At 33.0% G+C, this 15,305-nt stretch overlaps 2 protein-coding genes and 1 non-coding gene across 4 annotated transcripts in view; all 3 read right to left on the bottom strand.

The window, feature by feature from the left end:
* LOC144834479 (splicing factor, suppressor of white-apricot homolog) overlaps nucleotides 1–9,975 on the bottom strand; it is a 46,070-nt gene extending 36,095 nt beyond the window's left edge. For both annotated transcript variants that reach the window (XM_078689285.1, XM_078689286.1), the window contains exons 1-2: nucleotides 9,719–9,975; nucleotides 7,389–7,552 (exon numbers count right to left, since the gene is read on the bottom strand). In XM_078689285.1, coding sequence (XP_078545411.1) covers nucleotides 7,389–7,552; nucleotides 9,719–9,933 — 379 coding nt within the window. In that variant the 5' untranslated portion in view covers nucleotides 9,934–9,975. The remainder of the gene's footprint in view (nucleotides 1–7,388; nucleotides 7,553–9,718) is intronic.
* Nucleotides 9,976–11,511: 1,536 nt separating this feature from the next.
* LOC144836536 (U1 spliceosomal RNA) lies at nucleotides 11,512–11,678 on the bottom strand. The gene has a single exon (XR_013611360.1). It is a non-coding gene; the product is annotated as a U1 spliceosomal RNA (small nuclear RNA).
* Nucleotides 11,679–13,154: 1,476 nt separating this feature from the next.
* On the bottom strand, nucleotides 13,155–15,267 carry LOC144836181 (LYR motif-containing protein 9-like). Its single transcript, XM_078691414.1, has 3 exons — nucleotides 15,107–15,267; nucleotides 14,675–14,767; nucleotides 13,155–14,278 (listed from the first exon to the last, which is right to left on the bottom strand). Exons 1-3 carry the CDS (start codon nucleotides 15,218–15,220, stop codon nucleotides 14,264–14,266), a joined length of 222 nt encoding a protein of 73 aa, XP_078547540.1. The 5' UTR covers nucleotides 15,221–15,267; the 3' UTR covers nucleotides 13,155–14,263.
* Between the last annotated feature and the right edge of the window lie 38 nt (nucleotides 15,268–15,305).

Here is a 15,305-nt window from a genome sequence, read left to right as displayed (position 1 = left end):
CCAGTAATTTTCCACTCCATGTGTGAAAGGTTAACTTCAATATTTATGCATGGCACAGGTGATGTCTGATAGTTGAAATTTGTCTTGTTATAGTAAACAAATAGTTCATAATATATATGAGGGCAACCTTCGTTAATTAATTAATTCATTACTTAAATTTTCTCATAAATATTCACATACGTTTCTGCAACACTATCTTATCAAAAACAAACCAGTCCTTATGGTAAACACCATATGTTGACAGTAGGTATGAACTGAGAAATGTCAATGGTGTTTTAAAACGGTTTAGTCAATATCATGTAAACATTCAAATTAAACAAAGACCAATGTCGGTTTATCCAGGTAAGCTAGGCACGACGAAGACAATACAAAAAATCCTAAATATCTTAAAAGCTACAAATAATATAAAATTGTGTATTGATTGTAGAAAAATGTCAAATTAAGAAATTATAAATGTAATTAATTAATAATTAATCATGAAATTGAAAAAATAGGAAAAAAGTCGGTCCAATTGAGAAGGTATCACAGTGATTTAACAAGGAAATCCAGCATTAATCTAATGAAGTCTGGAGGGTTAGACGACATTCATAAATTAGCTAATCAGATCCGGACTGTTGAGACGAAGCTAGAACATCCGGAAAATTGGAATAGAAAGATGTAAATTCCCAAGTGGTATACATGAAAATCCGCAGTATAATATCAATAGGGAATCATAATGGGTTTATCATTCATAAGCATCAATTAATATGCAAAGGTCTACTGTACTTTCAACCAAGAACCATACTTTCAAACAAGAACCATACTGATGATACTGTATATTCCTAACATTAAATACTATGGTACTTGTTGGAAGATTTTCAGACTCAATGGAAGGAGAAAGAAGAAAATAAAGAGGATAGGAAAAATGCAGAAAAGCAAAGGAGGAAGAAAGGAAGGACAGGAAAGAAAGGAGGAAGAAAGGAATGAGAGAATGGAAAGGATGAGAAAGAGAAAAAGGAATTATGGGGAATAGGAAGGAAGGGAAAAAAGGAAGGGACAGGCAACTTGAAATAAAACAAACAATGATCATCAGATGACACTAAACAGTATTCAACAAATATAATATTTTGGTATCTTTATACATTAAAATAAGAAGTTAGAAGTAATATTCTTTACAGGCTTACTGTATTTACTCTTATTTCAAAATTGTTTTTTTGTGGATGTAATGCAGATTAGTGGGACTGGGTCCATCTTAGCCCATTGCATAGAAATCCTCAATTTTGCTGACTGACCAATAACTAAACATTTCACTAAAGTAACTATTAATATACTGTACATCACTCATTTTAAATTGGGATATAAATCTAACCAACTCTTTTGGTACTAAAATATGGATGAAATATATTGGAGATGACAGCTAGACTGACAGGTGAATTATTTTACAGTTAACAACTCAACACTGATGATAAAAAAAGAAGTAGGACGACAAACACATGAGATGGTTCACATAAGTTCATGTTTTACATTGATCACAGCAGACACTTAAAAAATACAGCACCCATATTCTATAATCATTAAAAATTATGAATTTTTTTTCTGAAAATGAAATTTTGAAATTTGTAATTAATTAAACCATGCTTTACTGTACGTTGTTTTTAGATCAATAGAGTGGTTTGCATTACACAGTCCCTGGCATAGATTTTCATTATTTAATGCTCATTTTTCCCCAGGCTAAAGTATAACTACTCTATACTATATCTTGCTGCCTTACTGTACATACCACTGTGTCAGCCCAAACTACAGTGTAGTAATAATAATATGTCAATCCACTTGCCCACTAGGCTATTGCAGGCTATTATAGCAAATACAGTACATCATTTATCCTTAGTGTATTTCTATAATTACGACAACCATAACATTACATTATTTCAACTAATATTTGAATTGCTGTTTATTTTTAAAGAAGCATCTACTTTGCACGCTCTAAATCATTGTGGTACTATAAAACCACAAACACGAAGACAGCTAGTCTAATCTCTAAGCTACCTCTGCATTTTTCAAAGCCAATTGCTTTCCTCTATCGCTATCATATACGCTGGTCCCTCCTGGAATAATCCCCACCCACAACTCCCAAATAATGTAGAGTGATAAAGTATGCCATGGCCAATCTAGGTACTTTCTGATAAAGGAAGCTGGACTTCACCCCTAAACACGTTTCTTATTGCAAATTGAAACCTAAGCCAAGCTGGCCTAGAATTCTTTCTTATATAACTACACATAAATCTTTTTTTCCTATTCTTCATTACCAATTACATAAATCTATTGCAATAAAGTTGAAAAATAAATTGCAAATCTATAGTAGATAGAAAACTAAGTACCGGTATTTGTACTACAGACAGTATAGTATTCAACATTTATGATTGATAAAAACACAGTGACATTCTGGAATCAATATCATCTCATTATCATTCAAATAATTTGCATATGCATAGCGCCAACCAATTGTATGATAATTAACAGTGTGAATACTGATAATATAATACAATAATTTTTTAATGTGTTTTTCAACCAATATGTATGAAATTCTATATTAATTCATTATAAAGCAATTAATTTTTGACTGGTAGAATGTATTATAACTTATGGATGACATGTTGATCAATAACTAGTATTTAAGTTCTATTTATGAGTTTGATTCTCTTAAGCTCTGTCTACACTATCAAACTTTATGTGACAAAAAATGTGATGTGCCCAATGGACATGATGTCATATCACTACCATATTTGGGCTTCACTAATATATTTGGACACATTACACTTTTTTTTGTCAAACTAGTTTGATAGTGTAGAAAGAGCTTTACACACATTTCAAAGAAAGACAGACATTCTAATCCTAGCTTATGATTTTTCAATTCCTACTGTTGTTAGCTTAGGAATTTTCCAATACAAAATGTCTGGTTAATATTTTTATACTATGGAGAGAAAGTCAAGCTTAAGTAAGTCTAGGAACGTAATTGTTGTCCAAAACAATACAGTCTAGCCTGACATGTAAAATTATGTGGCTGTTTTTACATTTTGTTTTGTCATTTTTCAATAATTTGCCTTTTCTGGATTTATTTGATTTATTTGATCTATTTGATTTGACTATTTTGTGATCAAAGTTCCCTGTGGACCAAAAAAGACAAGGTATTCAACAGTACAAAAACAATTTTTGTATAATTTATATCAATATTAAGGTTACATTATTTTGTAAAGAGAAGATAAACAACGCCATATACATGGCTGCAGTCGCTTGCTTAAATTTGAGTTAGTGTTTACCGACCGACCATCATAGTGAGCTGTAGAGTCGTGTTGTACTCGACCAAAAATACAAATTTGAATACCATACCACAAAAGAACTGTCAAATTTGAAGTATGAAAAAAAAAAGAAAAAAAAAAGAAGAAAAATTCTTCAGGGCACAAAATTTATAGGAACGGATCATTATAGTATATAACTTTAATCATTAATAATTATATAATACTGTAGTTGCCTAGTTGAGTCTAGTATATTCACATGTAGACTAAATAGAATGACTATCCAGGAAATGGATTGTTTCCCAAACCAAATTGAATGTCTGATTTACTTTCCAATTATCATCGTGGTTGCAAGAAGCCATATGATGTGAACATTGTCAGGAATACAAACCCACAACCTTTTAAGTAAATTGCTTGAGCAGTTTATTGGAAGCAAGGGTTACTACAATAGTATTACTATGGTTATCATCAGTACCCATCAGCATACACAATCACATGTCTGTCTGGACCTTATCAGAATCAACGAGACAAATCAACTCCCAAAAAGGTTCATGTGTTAATATGTCAATGGTATGACTTGAATTATCATTTTCTTGTGGGTGGACTACTCTATTCTAGTTTAATAGCTCACATGCTATTGTACTCGCCAACATGTTTAAACTACTAATCTAATCATAATCATATGTACAGTATCTCTGAATGTTAAGATTTGTTCACTAGACTTCAGGGCAACAGATGAGATTAAATAATACACTATTACATTATGTAAGCTAGTCCGGAGCATTTTTAAATAAACATTTTTCTGCTGAATCATACTACAGTAACAGAGTCATTGGTTATCACTAAGTTTACAGTACACTACAGTATGTTAAATTGTATACACCAATATTATAAATGCTCTCAAGCACAATATCCATTATGATCCAACAACCAATTAGGTTTTTACTGTATTTACAGTTATTACTGATAGTACACTATAATAATATAATTATGGGTTATGGAACAATAACCACTATGGTTATTGAAGAGTAAAGGAAAGCGCAATAAATGGGGAGGAATTAAGAACCTGTATAGTAAACAACCAATCGAATTACAAAGATATCTAAAATACTTGGCCCAGGTCTAGACAAAAAAGTGTTCTCTTTGCTCCCTGGGCACAAAGTGTATTGGCAGAGCTACATTACACTTTTAAATGAGTTTCAGTTTCACTGAAATGTTTATACTTTTTGTACACATTGGTAACCATCGAACAAAGAGCGTTCACTTACGAAATAAGCAACCAATCTTAAATTTAAAACTTTAATAATAAAACGATAACCAACTAAATTAATGTATGATGTTATCCATCAAAAGTGAAACTTTAGTCTAGTCTTTTAAAATTATAGTAGATTTAGTTTTTTTTTCTTTACTTTTCAAAAACATTCTTTTGGCAAGATTTCAAATTGCTTAACTATACAAATGGCCTGTCAATATTAATATGTTAAATATAATGTTATGTTTGTCTACAAGAAATATTACGACATTCCACACTTTTAATATTCACATTTGATTGTATTAATCATCAAAGAAATCCATGTGGGTAGTACAGTAGCTTCCACGTGCTGATGTTTTTATTCCACGTGTCATGTGTGGGTTTGGCTGGTGTCTCCTTCTTTCTAGGTCAGATTTCCTTTAGGCCTAGGCTTGTACTACGTAGAGGATAAGCCTGGCATCGGTGATTTCTTCGCCATAGTTTGATACCATTGATTGGGCCTCCAACTCCATCTTATTCCGAAACATCTGATATGTTGCTATTACATGTTCAGAATTGAAACATTTTTTTTTTAAACACTTACAAAGCTCCAGCAATTATTTAATGTATACTATATATATTTTACTATACTGGCCATTTTTTCTCTCTTTTTTTTCACACTGACTGTTGGAGTAATTAATTATTAAATAATGGAAACAGAAGAACTGTACCGTTTAGTAGATATTTTTTAACCAAACTCTATCTCGATGATTTAGCATAATTCACTTCGCTGAAATGTCATGGCTTGTAAGTGTGATAATCTATAGTGGTTCCCGTTAATTAGATGCTCGATGGTCTAAATCATTTGTCGAAGTCAATGAACTATTATTCCACGTATTCTATTGTACACGGAATAAAGATGCTACTTACTATAATGTAAGAACATTTTACTTCATTATTTTGCAGATGTTTGTATCCTTCAAGTGGTGGGCGTACATTTATGTACTGTACTTGCAGTTTTTATATTAGTCTTACAGTATTTTTTCATATTTCTGTTTCTTTTTTTATAATAATATATATAAATAATAAATATAAATAATCGTTTACTCCTAGAACTTACCAAAGTACGTTCAGATTGGACTTTTTAGCCAGATTACTTTTACCGAGACCATGACTAACCATTGGTTAACTCTTGGTTAATTGAACTCATTAGGGGATTGCAGTCAGCATTTGGATGAGACTTTTCTTGGTCAATATAGGCAGCGACTCAGTTAATTTTGACCATTAAATCCAGTGCGATTGAGACTCAATTATATGAAACCACCTCTTAGGTTGTTTTGCCTGTCAACTTCACAGAATAACAACAATGTATTGTAAAGTTGTAAGCTGCTAACCATGTAGTAAATTTTCATTCAAAGTAGGTGTTGACAAATTTGACCACACCTACATCTTGGTTGGTGCTAAGGTGGATGTGGTCTTTTAAAAAAATTGATTGAGAAATATTTAATGTCAATTATGTGAAACCACCTCTCAGGTTGTTTTTACTATGTACTGGCCGCTAGCCTATACATAGTTAATTTGACCACACCTACATCTATCTAGTGCTGAGGTGGGTGTGGTCTTGTGGTTTAAAACAACAATTAAATTTCAATTGTACTCCTAAGCTAATAACAATGACTACATATTGCTTTGATGTAACTTCTTGCTATTGTTCTCCAGTTTACAACAGTATTCATTGAACCCTCTTTTTGACAATTGCATTGTTTACACTGTAAAATTACTATAGTCAGCAATTATGTTGCACAAAATTGTTGATGGTACATTAGCCTTGCTTGAGTTCAATTAACCATAGGTCAAATCGAATTACAAGAACAAACTGTCTCTAGAATCATTACTAATCTTATTGTGAAATTAATAATGTTGTGTCGATGAGCAGAAGGTACGGTAAATATTTAAAGATACAGGAGATTACTGTTAGATATATCAATGACACAAATTCCTGGGTTCAATCAACTCCTGATGATCAACTCCCAGGTGAAATAATAATAATAGGGATAATAGGGAGGAAAAGGCGGCATGGAAAGGAACTGACCATCCAGACAGAATCACATACTGTATACTAATGCCCAGGCTAAGTACAATATTAGCTATTCCCCATGTTCAGAAAGGAAATCATCTTTTACAGAGAACATGATCAGGTATTTTGAAAAAAAAAAATAAATAAATCAATCAATATTTCATAATTGAATATTTCTTTACATCCATATTGTAAGGGACATTAATTTCTCATTTAACAATAACAAACCTTTACCCACTAAACCTACCATCCATACTCTTGAAGTAAAAACAACATTTTGCAGCCAAGAATAATATAAATGTTTATTCATAATTCTACACATGCCCTATGCATGTGTAGGATGCATGTTGTTGAAACAGTTGTTGGTCCAATGACCTAATACAATGGAACAACTTTACAATACACGTCTGGAACCTCACAAAGTTGCATTAAATGGAACAGCAAGACGTTTTTTTATTGAACCCTGTTTCATGTATTATACATTGTAGGGGCCCTCATGATCCAAGCCATTACTTCTAGTGCGGGCCCCAGTTATTACTGCTATAACTGAATAAATGTGTATGAACGAATGAGGGTAGCCCATCCAGCAAAGCTGATCATTGGGGCCCTCAATGTTTCATGTATTATACATTGTAGGGGCCCTCATGATACAAGCCTTTACTTCTACCTAGTGCGGGCCCCAGTTATTATTGTTATAACTGAATAAATGTGTATGAATGAATGAGGGTAGCCCATCCAGCAAAGCTGATCATTGGAGGCCTCAAGACTTAATTTGAACTACTGTATGTCAAAAACATAACAAACTTACCATGCCTGTTTTTTTCCTCAAATAGATCTGTATTAAGTGCTAAGTAGCGTTCCTCGTCACATAATGTTTCTATTCTTAACTCTTCCTCTGACATTTTTTGTGTTCGATTCCATGAATTATTATCAAACTCTGAAAGGTCGTGGAGGTGACCTCGTCCATCATATCTGTAGGGAAAGAAAAAGTTTTGAAAAATATAAATTTGACATTAACTTTGTTGTTTTGAACTTTTGTACTTGAATTTGGGCTAGAGCTACAATCAGATACAGTAGGTTCCAATTTGAACACTGAATTATAAAACAAAAATTAAGCATTAAGAATTAGTTACAATCTTAAATATTTTTGCTTTATACTTCAAATATTACAAAAAATTATACAACAAAGTATGATTGAACTTTGACCTTCATGGTAATAATTAGATAGCATTGATTATTCAGAAAATTTGTAATGAAAATTGGGGAAATGTATCACTTCCAAAGCACTTGATAATGAAAAGAAAATTTATTTATGTTTTTGCTTTACATAATACTTTTGGGCCAGTCATAAAAGCTCAGCGGAAACTCTGTGTCAAGCAACGCATGGCCACCAAGGTTTGTATAGTAATATTGCTAATCATAATGAATTTTGAATCTAGAAACGTAGTTTGTATGAGTTAATTTTTTAGTTGTGTTTTAAATTTTTTAAATGTGGCTTTGCATTGATGTTATTTATTTACATTTAAAATTCGGTGAGTAGGTAGGAAGTACTGTATTTACAGTACCAGGGTCCAATGCCATTTGGCAGTCCTTGAAAACCGAAGAGACCACTTGTAGTGAAAAAGGTTTAACTGTATCCTTGTGAAAAAGCTATTATTGCTGAGTGAGGGACATGCAAATGAAGGCTATCAGATGGTTAGTAACATTATGCCATTCTCATGCTAGAACCAATCCTGCGCCTTATATTAATATATAGATCATGTTCCTTGTCAAGCTACATACAAAATACTACTACTGTACTACAGTAATACTACCTTTGTCATACTGTACTACCACCTTATTAAAAAAATTGGAACCTGAGAACGAATTTCTGCTGCCATCGAAGTTAAGCTCTGTCTACACTATCAAACTAGTTTGACAAAAAAGGTGTGATGTGCCCAAATATGGTAGTGATATACCCAAATATGGTAGTGATATGACATCATCATTTCCATATATGGGCACATCACATTTTTTTGTCACATAAAGTTTGATACAGTAGTGTAGACAAGGCTTTAGGGTGTTTGTGAAACTCTTAACACTAACAATACAGTACATCATGCTACAGTACCTAAAAACTGACTATACTCTTAATGACTCTTTATACATACAGTACAGTACCTGAACTGTGAGCGTAGGTGTAAACAATATCTACATACAGATAACAGGAAATCACTTTATTTATTTGTATGTGGCAAAAATGTATTTCAAACCTAAGAAACCTATAGTATTTTATTAAACAACAGAAATCTGGCAATGCTAACATAAACAATGTCTAGTCACGTAGGAATTACTACTTGGCACCTGTCAGAGGTCGAGCAATCCATGTCGGTTGGTCACAAGTTTCAAAGTAGACATACATCACCGTGACTGGCCACTAGCCAACTGACCATCTATGAATTATGTCTGCTGGATTTGTACACAGATCTTGGAAGCAATCCACCAAATGGATTAATAATGCCAAATTATCTTTATTTACCCGATACCAGCGAATGAACCTCAGACAATTACAATTTTGATTAGGATAGGAGGGTTAGATTTAGTCTTAGCCTGGCACACAATATCAATGAATCATTTCTTTCCGAGCTGGATAGTGGGATAGTTGAAAAGGATGTTGGAAATTAGTGAAAGTTGTAATGTATCATCATCGCGTTTCATGACACAACCCAGATTTAAATAAAGGCCTAATAAAGTAAAATTATTATGATGTAAAATTAAAAACATTAATGTTAGAATACCAGTTTAATTTTTACAATAGTTGAAAAACTTTGGAAGAACAATAAAAGAAAACAGCTGCAACCTGGCCCAACAATTCACAATACAAAGTGCACCAATCCAATCTGGTTATGTAATGAACTTTCAATGACCTTCCATTGTGCCAACACAGGCAGTTTATGAAAACCAAAACAAACCATTAATATACGTTCTTAATGTAATATTAAAAACAATTATGAAGTTTTATCAGGTGATATTTGTTTTAATACTTGTGATGTATATAAAACAGTAAACATTTTAGAAATCAAACAATTCCATATGTTTTAAATCCAGAAATATCTAACGGAAAATTCCACCACAAGTCTAGCCTGCGTGTATACCGACCTGTCTATTTGAAAATGTTTGTCTCCCATCCACGGTATGAGATGTTCTCCCCGGTCGATTTCCATGGCTTTCTTGTCATCTTTGAACAATTTAGCAGCATATCCAAAAACAAATAGTTCATCTTCTTCTTCTTCACGGGCTTTTTCTTTTTCTCGCTGTTTTTGGTCGTAAATTTGAACCCTTTTTAATTTCGCTTTTCTGCTAATCAGCGCCATTTCTGTGACCGGTGGTCTGTTTTATTTTTTGTCGATATCTTGAAACGTCGCGGCGGTGGCGCTCTGCTGACGCTGAAACAAATTGAGCCACCAATCGGCGAGTGAGGACTGTTATCTTTGATATTTTCAATTTCACTATAAAAAACAAAATGAAAATGGTTTGTGTTCGTAATTTTTTGTACTCAATGTAATGTTTGTCTTTGATTCTGAATAAAAATATATTTTTAACCAGGAAGGTGTAACGTTAGATTAGTTATACTGTACTTAATTTGTTCTAAATATTTTATGTTTTATATTAATGTTTCTTCACTGGAAAAGTCACCCTCATTAAATAATACATTTCAGAGAGTTTCATATTAAAATTTCCATATTATTAAAAAATCATATTTCATTGTTTTTATGGGTTGGCAAGTTATATTTAACCACCTGTTATGAGAAGTGATCACTATTATTTTGAATGCCATTTTTCCTGAGAATGGAAACGCGAATGTGTAGGGGTTGTACTCATGGAGAAATAAGTAAACCTGTAGAAATAAGTAACTTACTTTTATTTACAATACAGTATATATATTTGTTCTTTCAGTCAAACTCTATTCAAAGAAAAATATCAGTAATTGGAATATATAAAATAAATGATCACAGTTTCGAAAGATTCTTTGGATAAATAAGATCGGTACAAGTTTCCACTAACGAATTGTATAATTATTTATTGTTATTATTATTATTTATTGCCAAAAACCAGTTACAAACATACAAAAACACAGAAACTACGGGAGTAGGCAGGAACCTAAAAGTGAACCTAATCACTATAACAAGAGTTCAGGTTCCATACTTCCAAAGTAACAACTATGATATAATATGATCAACTATTTTAGACAAATTTATAAAAATAACTAAGGGATACAAGAAAAAATACTTAAAATCGAATCAACAGTGTCAATATAAAACAAAAGGATAAAAAACTAATAGTCGATTCAACAAAGTCAATATAATACATGTGATTTAAGTGAATTTAAAAAAGTTGGAAAACTGTCTAAAATTAAAGAATGTTTAATCATTTCCGGTAATTACTCTTCCCATAACCTAGGGAATATGTTAATGGCGGAATGATGAAGACAATTGGTTCTAGCATAGTGATGAATGAACTTGAGTGTATCAAGGTGTCGGCCATTAACAACTTTAGATTGACGAACACTACTACAATCAACCGTTCCAATAAGTGATTTACAAACAAAGGATAACAGAAGATAATTTCTTCGATTAGATAGTGTAGGCAAATTTAGCTTAGTGAGACGTTCCTCGTATTCCATTTCACCTCTTCTTTTTTTAAGGACAAGACTAGTATAGTAGCCCTTCGCTGGACTGCCTCGATGCGCTCCGAGTTTTTTGGTTCGAGGCATGGCCCGCAGCCAACCACGTACGCAGGGACATCATATTCAAGGATGGGGACAATTTAACAAAGAACAGAAAGTTAGGAAACAGCACACAAAATAAAATAGGCCTACTCTAGTCTAGACTCAATGTTATCTTACAAACTGGCTTTTGTAAATGTTGTAATTCTGCTATTATTTTCATTGTTGGGGGTTAGCGCGAACGCAGTCCCCCGCTACCATAAATTTTACACCCGAGTTCCCTACATTTGAGGGAATCGCAACGGTCAACCACAGCGTAAATGTGCAATGCCATGGCCTCGCGCTGGGAGGACTTCCTTCTTGATCAAAGTCACTCCTGTGCCAGGTAAGTATGCTTAACCGTGGTCTCATATTACTATAAGTATGTAAATACTCTATGTTACTCATTAGTGGCATATTTGTAAAATCAAATGTATCATTTACCAACCAAAAGTAAAAATTACAATTGTTTATTGTAAAACTATTGAACCAAAAATTTGGTACCAAAAATGTAGTATTTGTAATAAAAGTACAATTAACAGTATTTTATTTTCTAAAATATTATCTTGAATATTTAGTAGTTATACAAAATTAGAGGGCGGCAAACACAAAAAGTTGCTCATCAGATGGTCAATCACGCATTTCATTGGTCTTTTGTTTCCGATACACCCCATTGGCTGTCTACATTTTATTCATGAAGTCTACGTTATATTCATGAGGTAGGTCAAAAGTCTACGTTATATTCATGAAGTAGGTCAAAGTCTACGTTATATTCATGAGAATTACTGTAGACTACCCAATCATAGCTAGTACAGCATGAAGTGGTTACAGCGATCCTATTGGTAAACAGTCTACATTATATTCATGAGTTAAGTCAGAGTCTACGTTATATTCATGAGGTCTACGTTAAACTACCCAATCACAGCAGGGTCACAGTGACCCTATTGGTAAACAGTCTACATTATATTCATGAGTTAAGAGAGTCTACGTTATATTCATGAGGTCTACGTTAAACTACCCAATCACAGCAGGGTCACAGTGACCCTATTTAAAAGTCTACGTTATGTTCATGAGTTAAGTCAGAGTCTACGTTATATTCATGAGGTCTACGTTAAAATACCCAATCACAGCAGGGTCACAGTGACCCTATTTAAAAGTCTACGTTATATTCATGAGTTAAGTCAGAGTCTACGTCATATTCATGAGTTAAGTCAGAGTCTACGTTATATTCATGAGGTCTACGTTAAACTACTCAATCACAGCAGGGTCACAGTGACCTATTTAAAAGTATATGTTAAATTCATGAGTTAAGTCAGAGTCTACGTTATATTCATGAGTTAAGTCAGAGTCTATCGTTATATTCATGAGGTCTACGTTAAACTACCCAATCACAGCAGGGTCACAGTGACCTAATTAAAAGTCTATGTTAAATTCATGAGTTAAGTCTGAGTCTAGTACGTTATATTCATGAGTTAAGTCAGAGTCTACGTTATATTCATGAGGTCTACGTCAAACTACCCAATCACAGCAGGGTCACAGTGACCTATTTAAAAGTCTATGTTAAATTCATGAGTTAAGTCAGAGTCTACGTTAAATTCATGAGTTAAGTCAGAGTCTACGTTAAATTCATGAGTTAAGTCAGAGTCTACGTTATATTCATGAGTTAAGTCAGAGTCTACGTTATATTCATGAGTTAAGTCAGAGTCTACGTTATATTCATGAAATGAGGTCATTCTATCCAATCAGAGGGTTTTGTTGTTGACATAGTTCAGTAGCACATTGTACAAAATAATGATACTAAATTAACATAGTATTTGGAGGAATTTGCCCCACAGCTCATTATTATTTATTTACTGTATCATTATTTTACATATTTTTTTGTGATGCTCTCATAAATTGTGATATTAAATCAAATCATAATAGCAATGATTCAATGATGATTTTAATAATAATAATAATAACTGGTACTTGATATAGCGCATTATGCTGAAAGCCTCAATGCGCTTTACAAAGACAGAAAATTTAAAAAAATTACAAATTAAAAAGGTGGGTTTTGATTGATTTACCACTATCAGACGTAATACAGAAAGGATAACTACAGAAGCCCCAAGTGTACATACAATTTTTGTGTGCAACAGTATACTTCACTAAAAACAAATATAATCAAATACATGTCTATATAACACTATGAATCATAACACCGAGGTATTTCCATTATTTATACCGCACAGTTTGGGAATTACTTGCATGTTGTGGTACGTGTACCAAAATGTTACAGCATCTACAAGGCATGTAGTAATAAAATGCACATTATGTCTGTTTACCAACTGAACAGCAAGGTACTAAACTAAGGATGTAATAGTGCTGGCTGGAGCGATATCTTTCACCCAGCCTATTAAGCCCACTTTATTTACTACACAGCACCCACCGCAGAAATACCTTTTATAAAGATTACAATTCAGACATCGAATTAAGTTTATTTATCTGGAAAATTATCATTCATAAATGTATTAATATCTTGCCACCTTTACCTTTTTATATCAAATCTTATTTTGTTATTTAGTATTTATGTTTTGTTGGGGCTTTCTGAGACAGGCCTTGGTCTCTAAGTTTGATTCAAATTAATGACTTCTTTATTTGTTTATATTGTTTATTGTTAAAGTTTTCATTAATTGAATAAATGTGATATATGATATGATACCTTCTTTTGACACCCACTCTAGTTACACATAACATGTACTGCAACATTATTTTATTAGAACAGTCGGTATTGTAACATGCATACATTTGTATTCTGTTTATTTATAACACAGATTTTCAAACAGATATAAAATATTTTGTTTGATTCCTCCATCATCAATCCATATTGTGTGCATACAGCATCATATACCAACAGGCTTGTGATCATTCAAAACACCAACAATCATTCCAGTGAGCTGTCATTTCTTGGAATACTGTAATTGAAACAAAAGAATGAGTTTATATTATAATTAATACAGTTTGTACAACAATTATAGCAACAAGCAATTTCACTCTTTCCTGGTTGAATATTAAATACAGTTTAACAATAATAACAATATATTGTTTGTTATTGTTTGCATGGCGAAATCAAATGTTGATATAAAGTTTGCAGAGACTCCAATGTTATCCCAAGAGGACTCCGGATTATTCCACTTATATTCCCAGTTTCCTGGACTTTCTACCATTCTCACTCCTGAGGACTATCAAAGCACATTGATCGAAACGTTGAGAAACTCAACAGTTCTTTTCAGAACTAATATACATTGTGTACCGCAAATTTTATATCAACAATAATACCAAAACTTGAACTAGTGCAGCCAGTAGATTACCTTATTAACAATCCATTCAGCATCAGCAATAGATCTTGTTATAATCTGCTTTATTCGATCAGGATCTGTTTCATCCACATGACTGTTATAACCCTGCAGAAAAGAATCTAATACAGTATTGGTGAGGGCTAAAACATTCATTGTAGGCTCGACACTTTCTTGTTCTTCAATTCATGTGTTGTAAATAGTGCATTATTATTAACAACTGGGAACTGTGAAATAATGTGTTAATGACGACAGGTGGTAGGGGTGGTGTAGTTAAATTTGCCTTGTTACTCCTTTGATACAGGCGCGCATATCAATTCTAAGCTAGGCCTGTCTATGGACATGAATGAGACACTATCACCGCAGGGAAGGCTAATCAATCAGGCTTAACATCATCGGGGTTGCATACACCTCTAGCTAGGCCTAACTTTATAAAATAATACAAACCTGTCTAATTGCGTGTTTATAGTGACTCTGTGCTTCTGACGGCAACTTTTTGCATTCTCTTAACAAATATTTATACAGCTGTAGGGAATTTGTGATGGTTGTTTTAGACGGCATTTTATCACGTTTTCATCATGATTTTAAGTTTGTTGCAAGCTCACATCGTGACCTCTATTATGAGTCTTGACCTTTCTTTCAGCCA

The sequence above is a fragment of the Antedon bifida genome, chromosome 2 (assembly GCF_963402885.1).
Source record: "Antedon bifida chromosome 2, ecAntBifi1.1, whole genome shotgun sequence".
Lineage (NCBI taxonomy): Eukaryota > Metazoa > Echinodermata > Crinoidea > Comatulida > Antedonidae > Antedon > Antedon bifida.
Note: the sequence above shows the minus strand (reverse complement) of the source record. Positions and strands in the feature narration are given on the sequence as shown.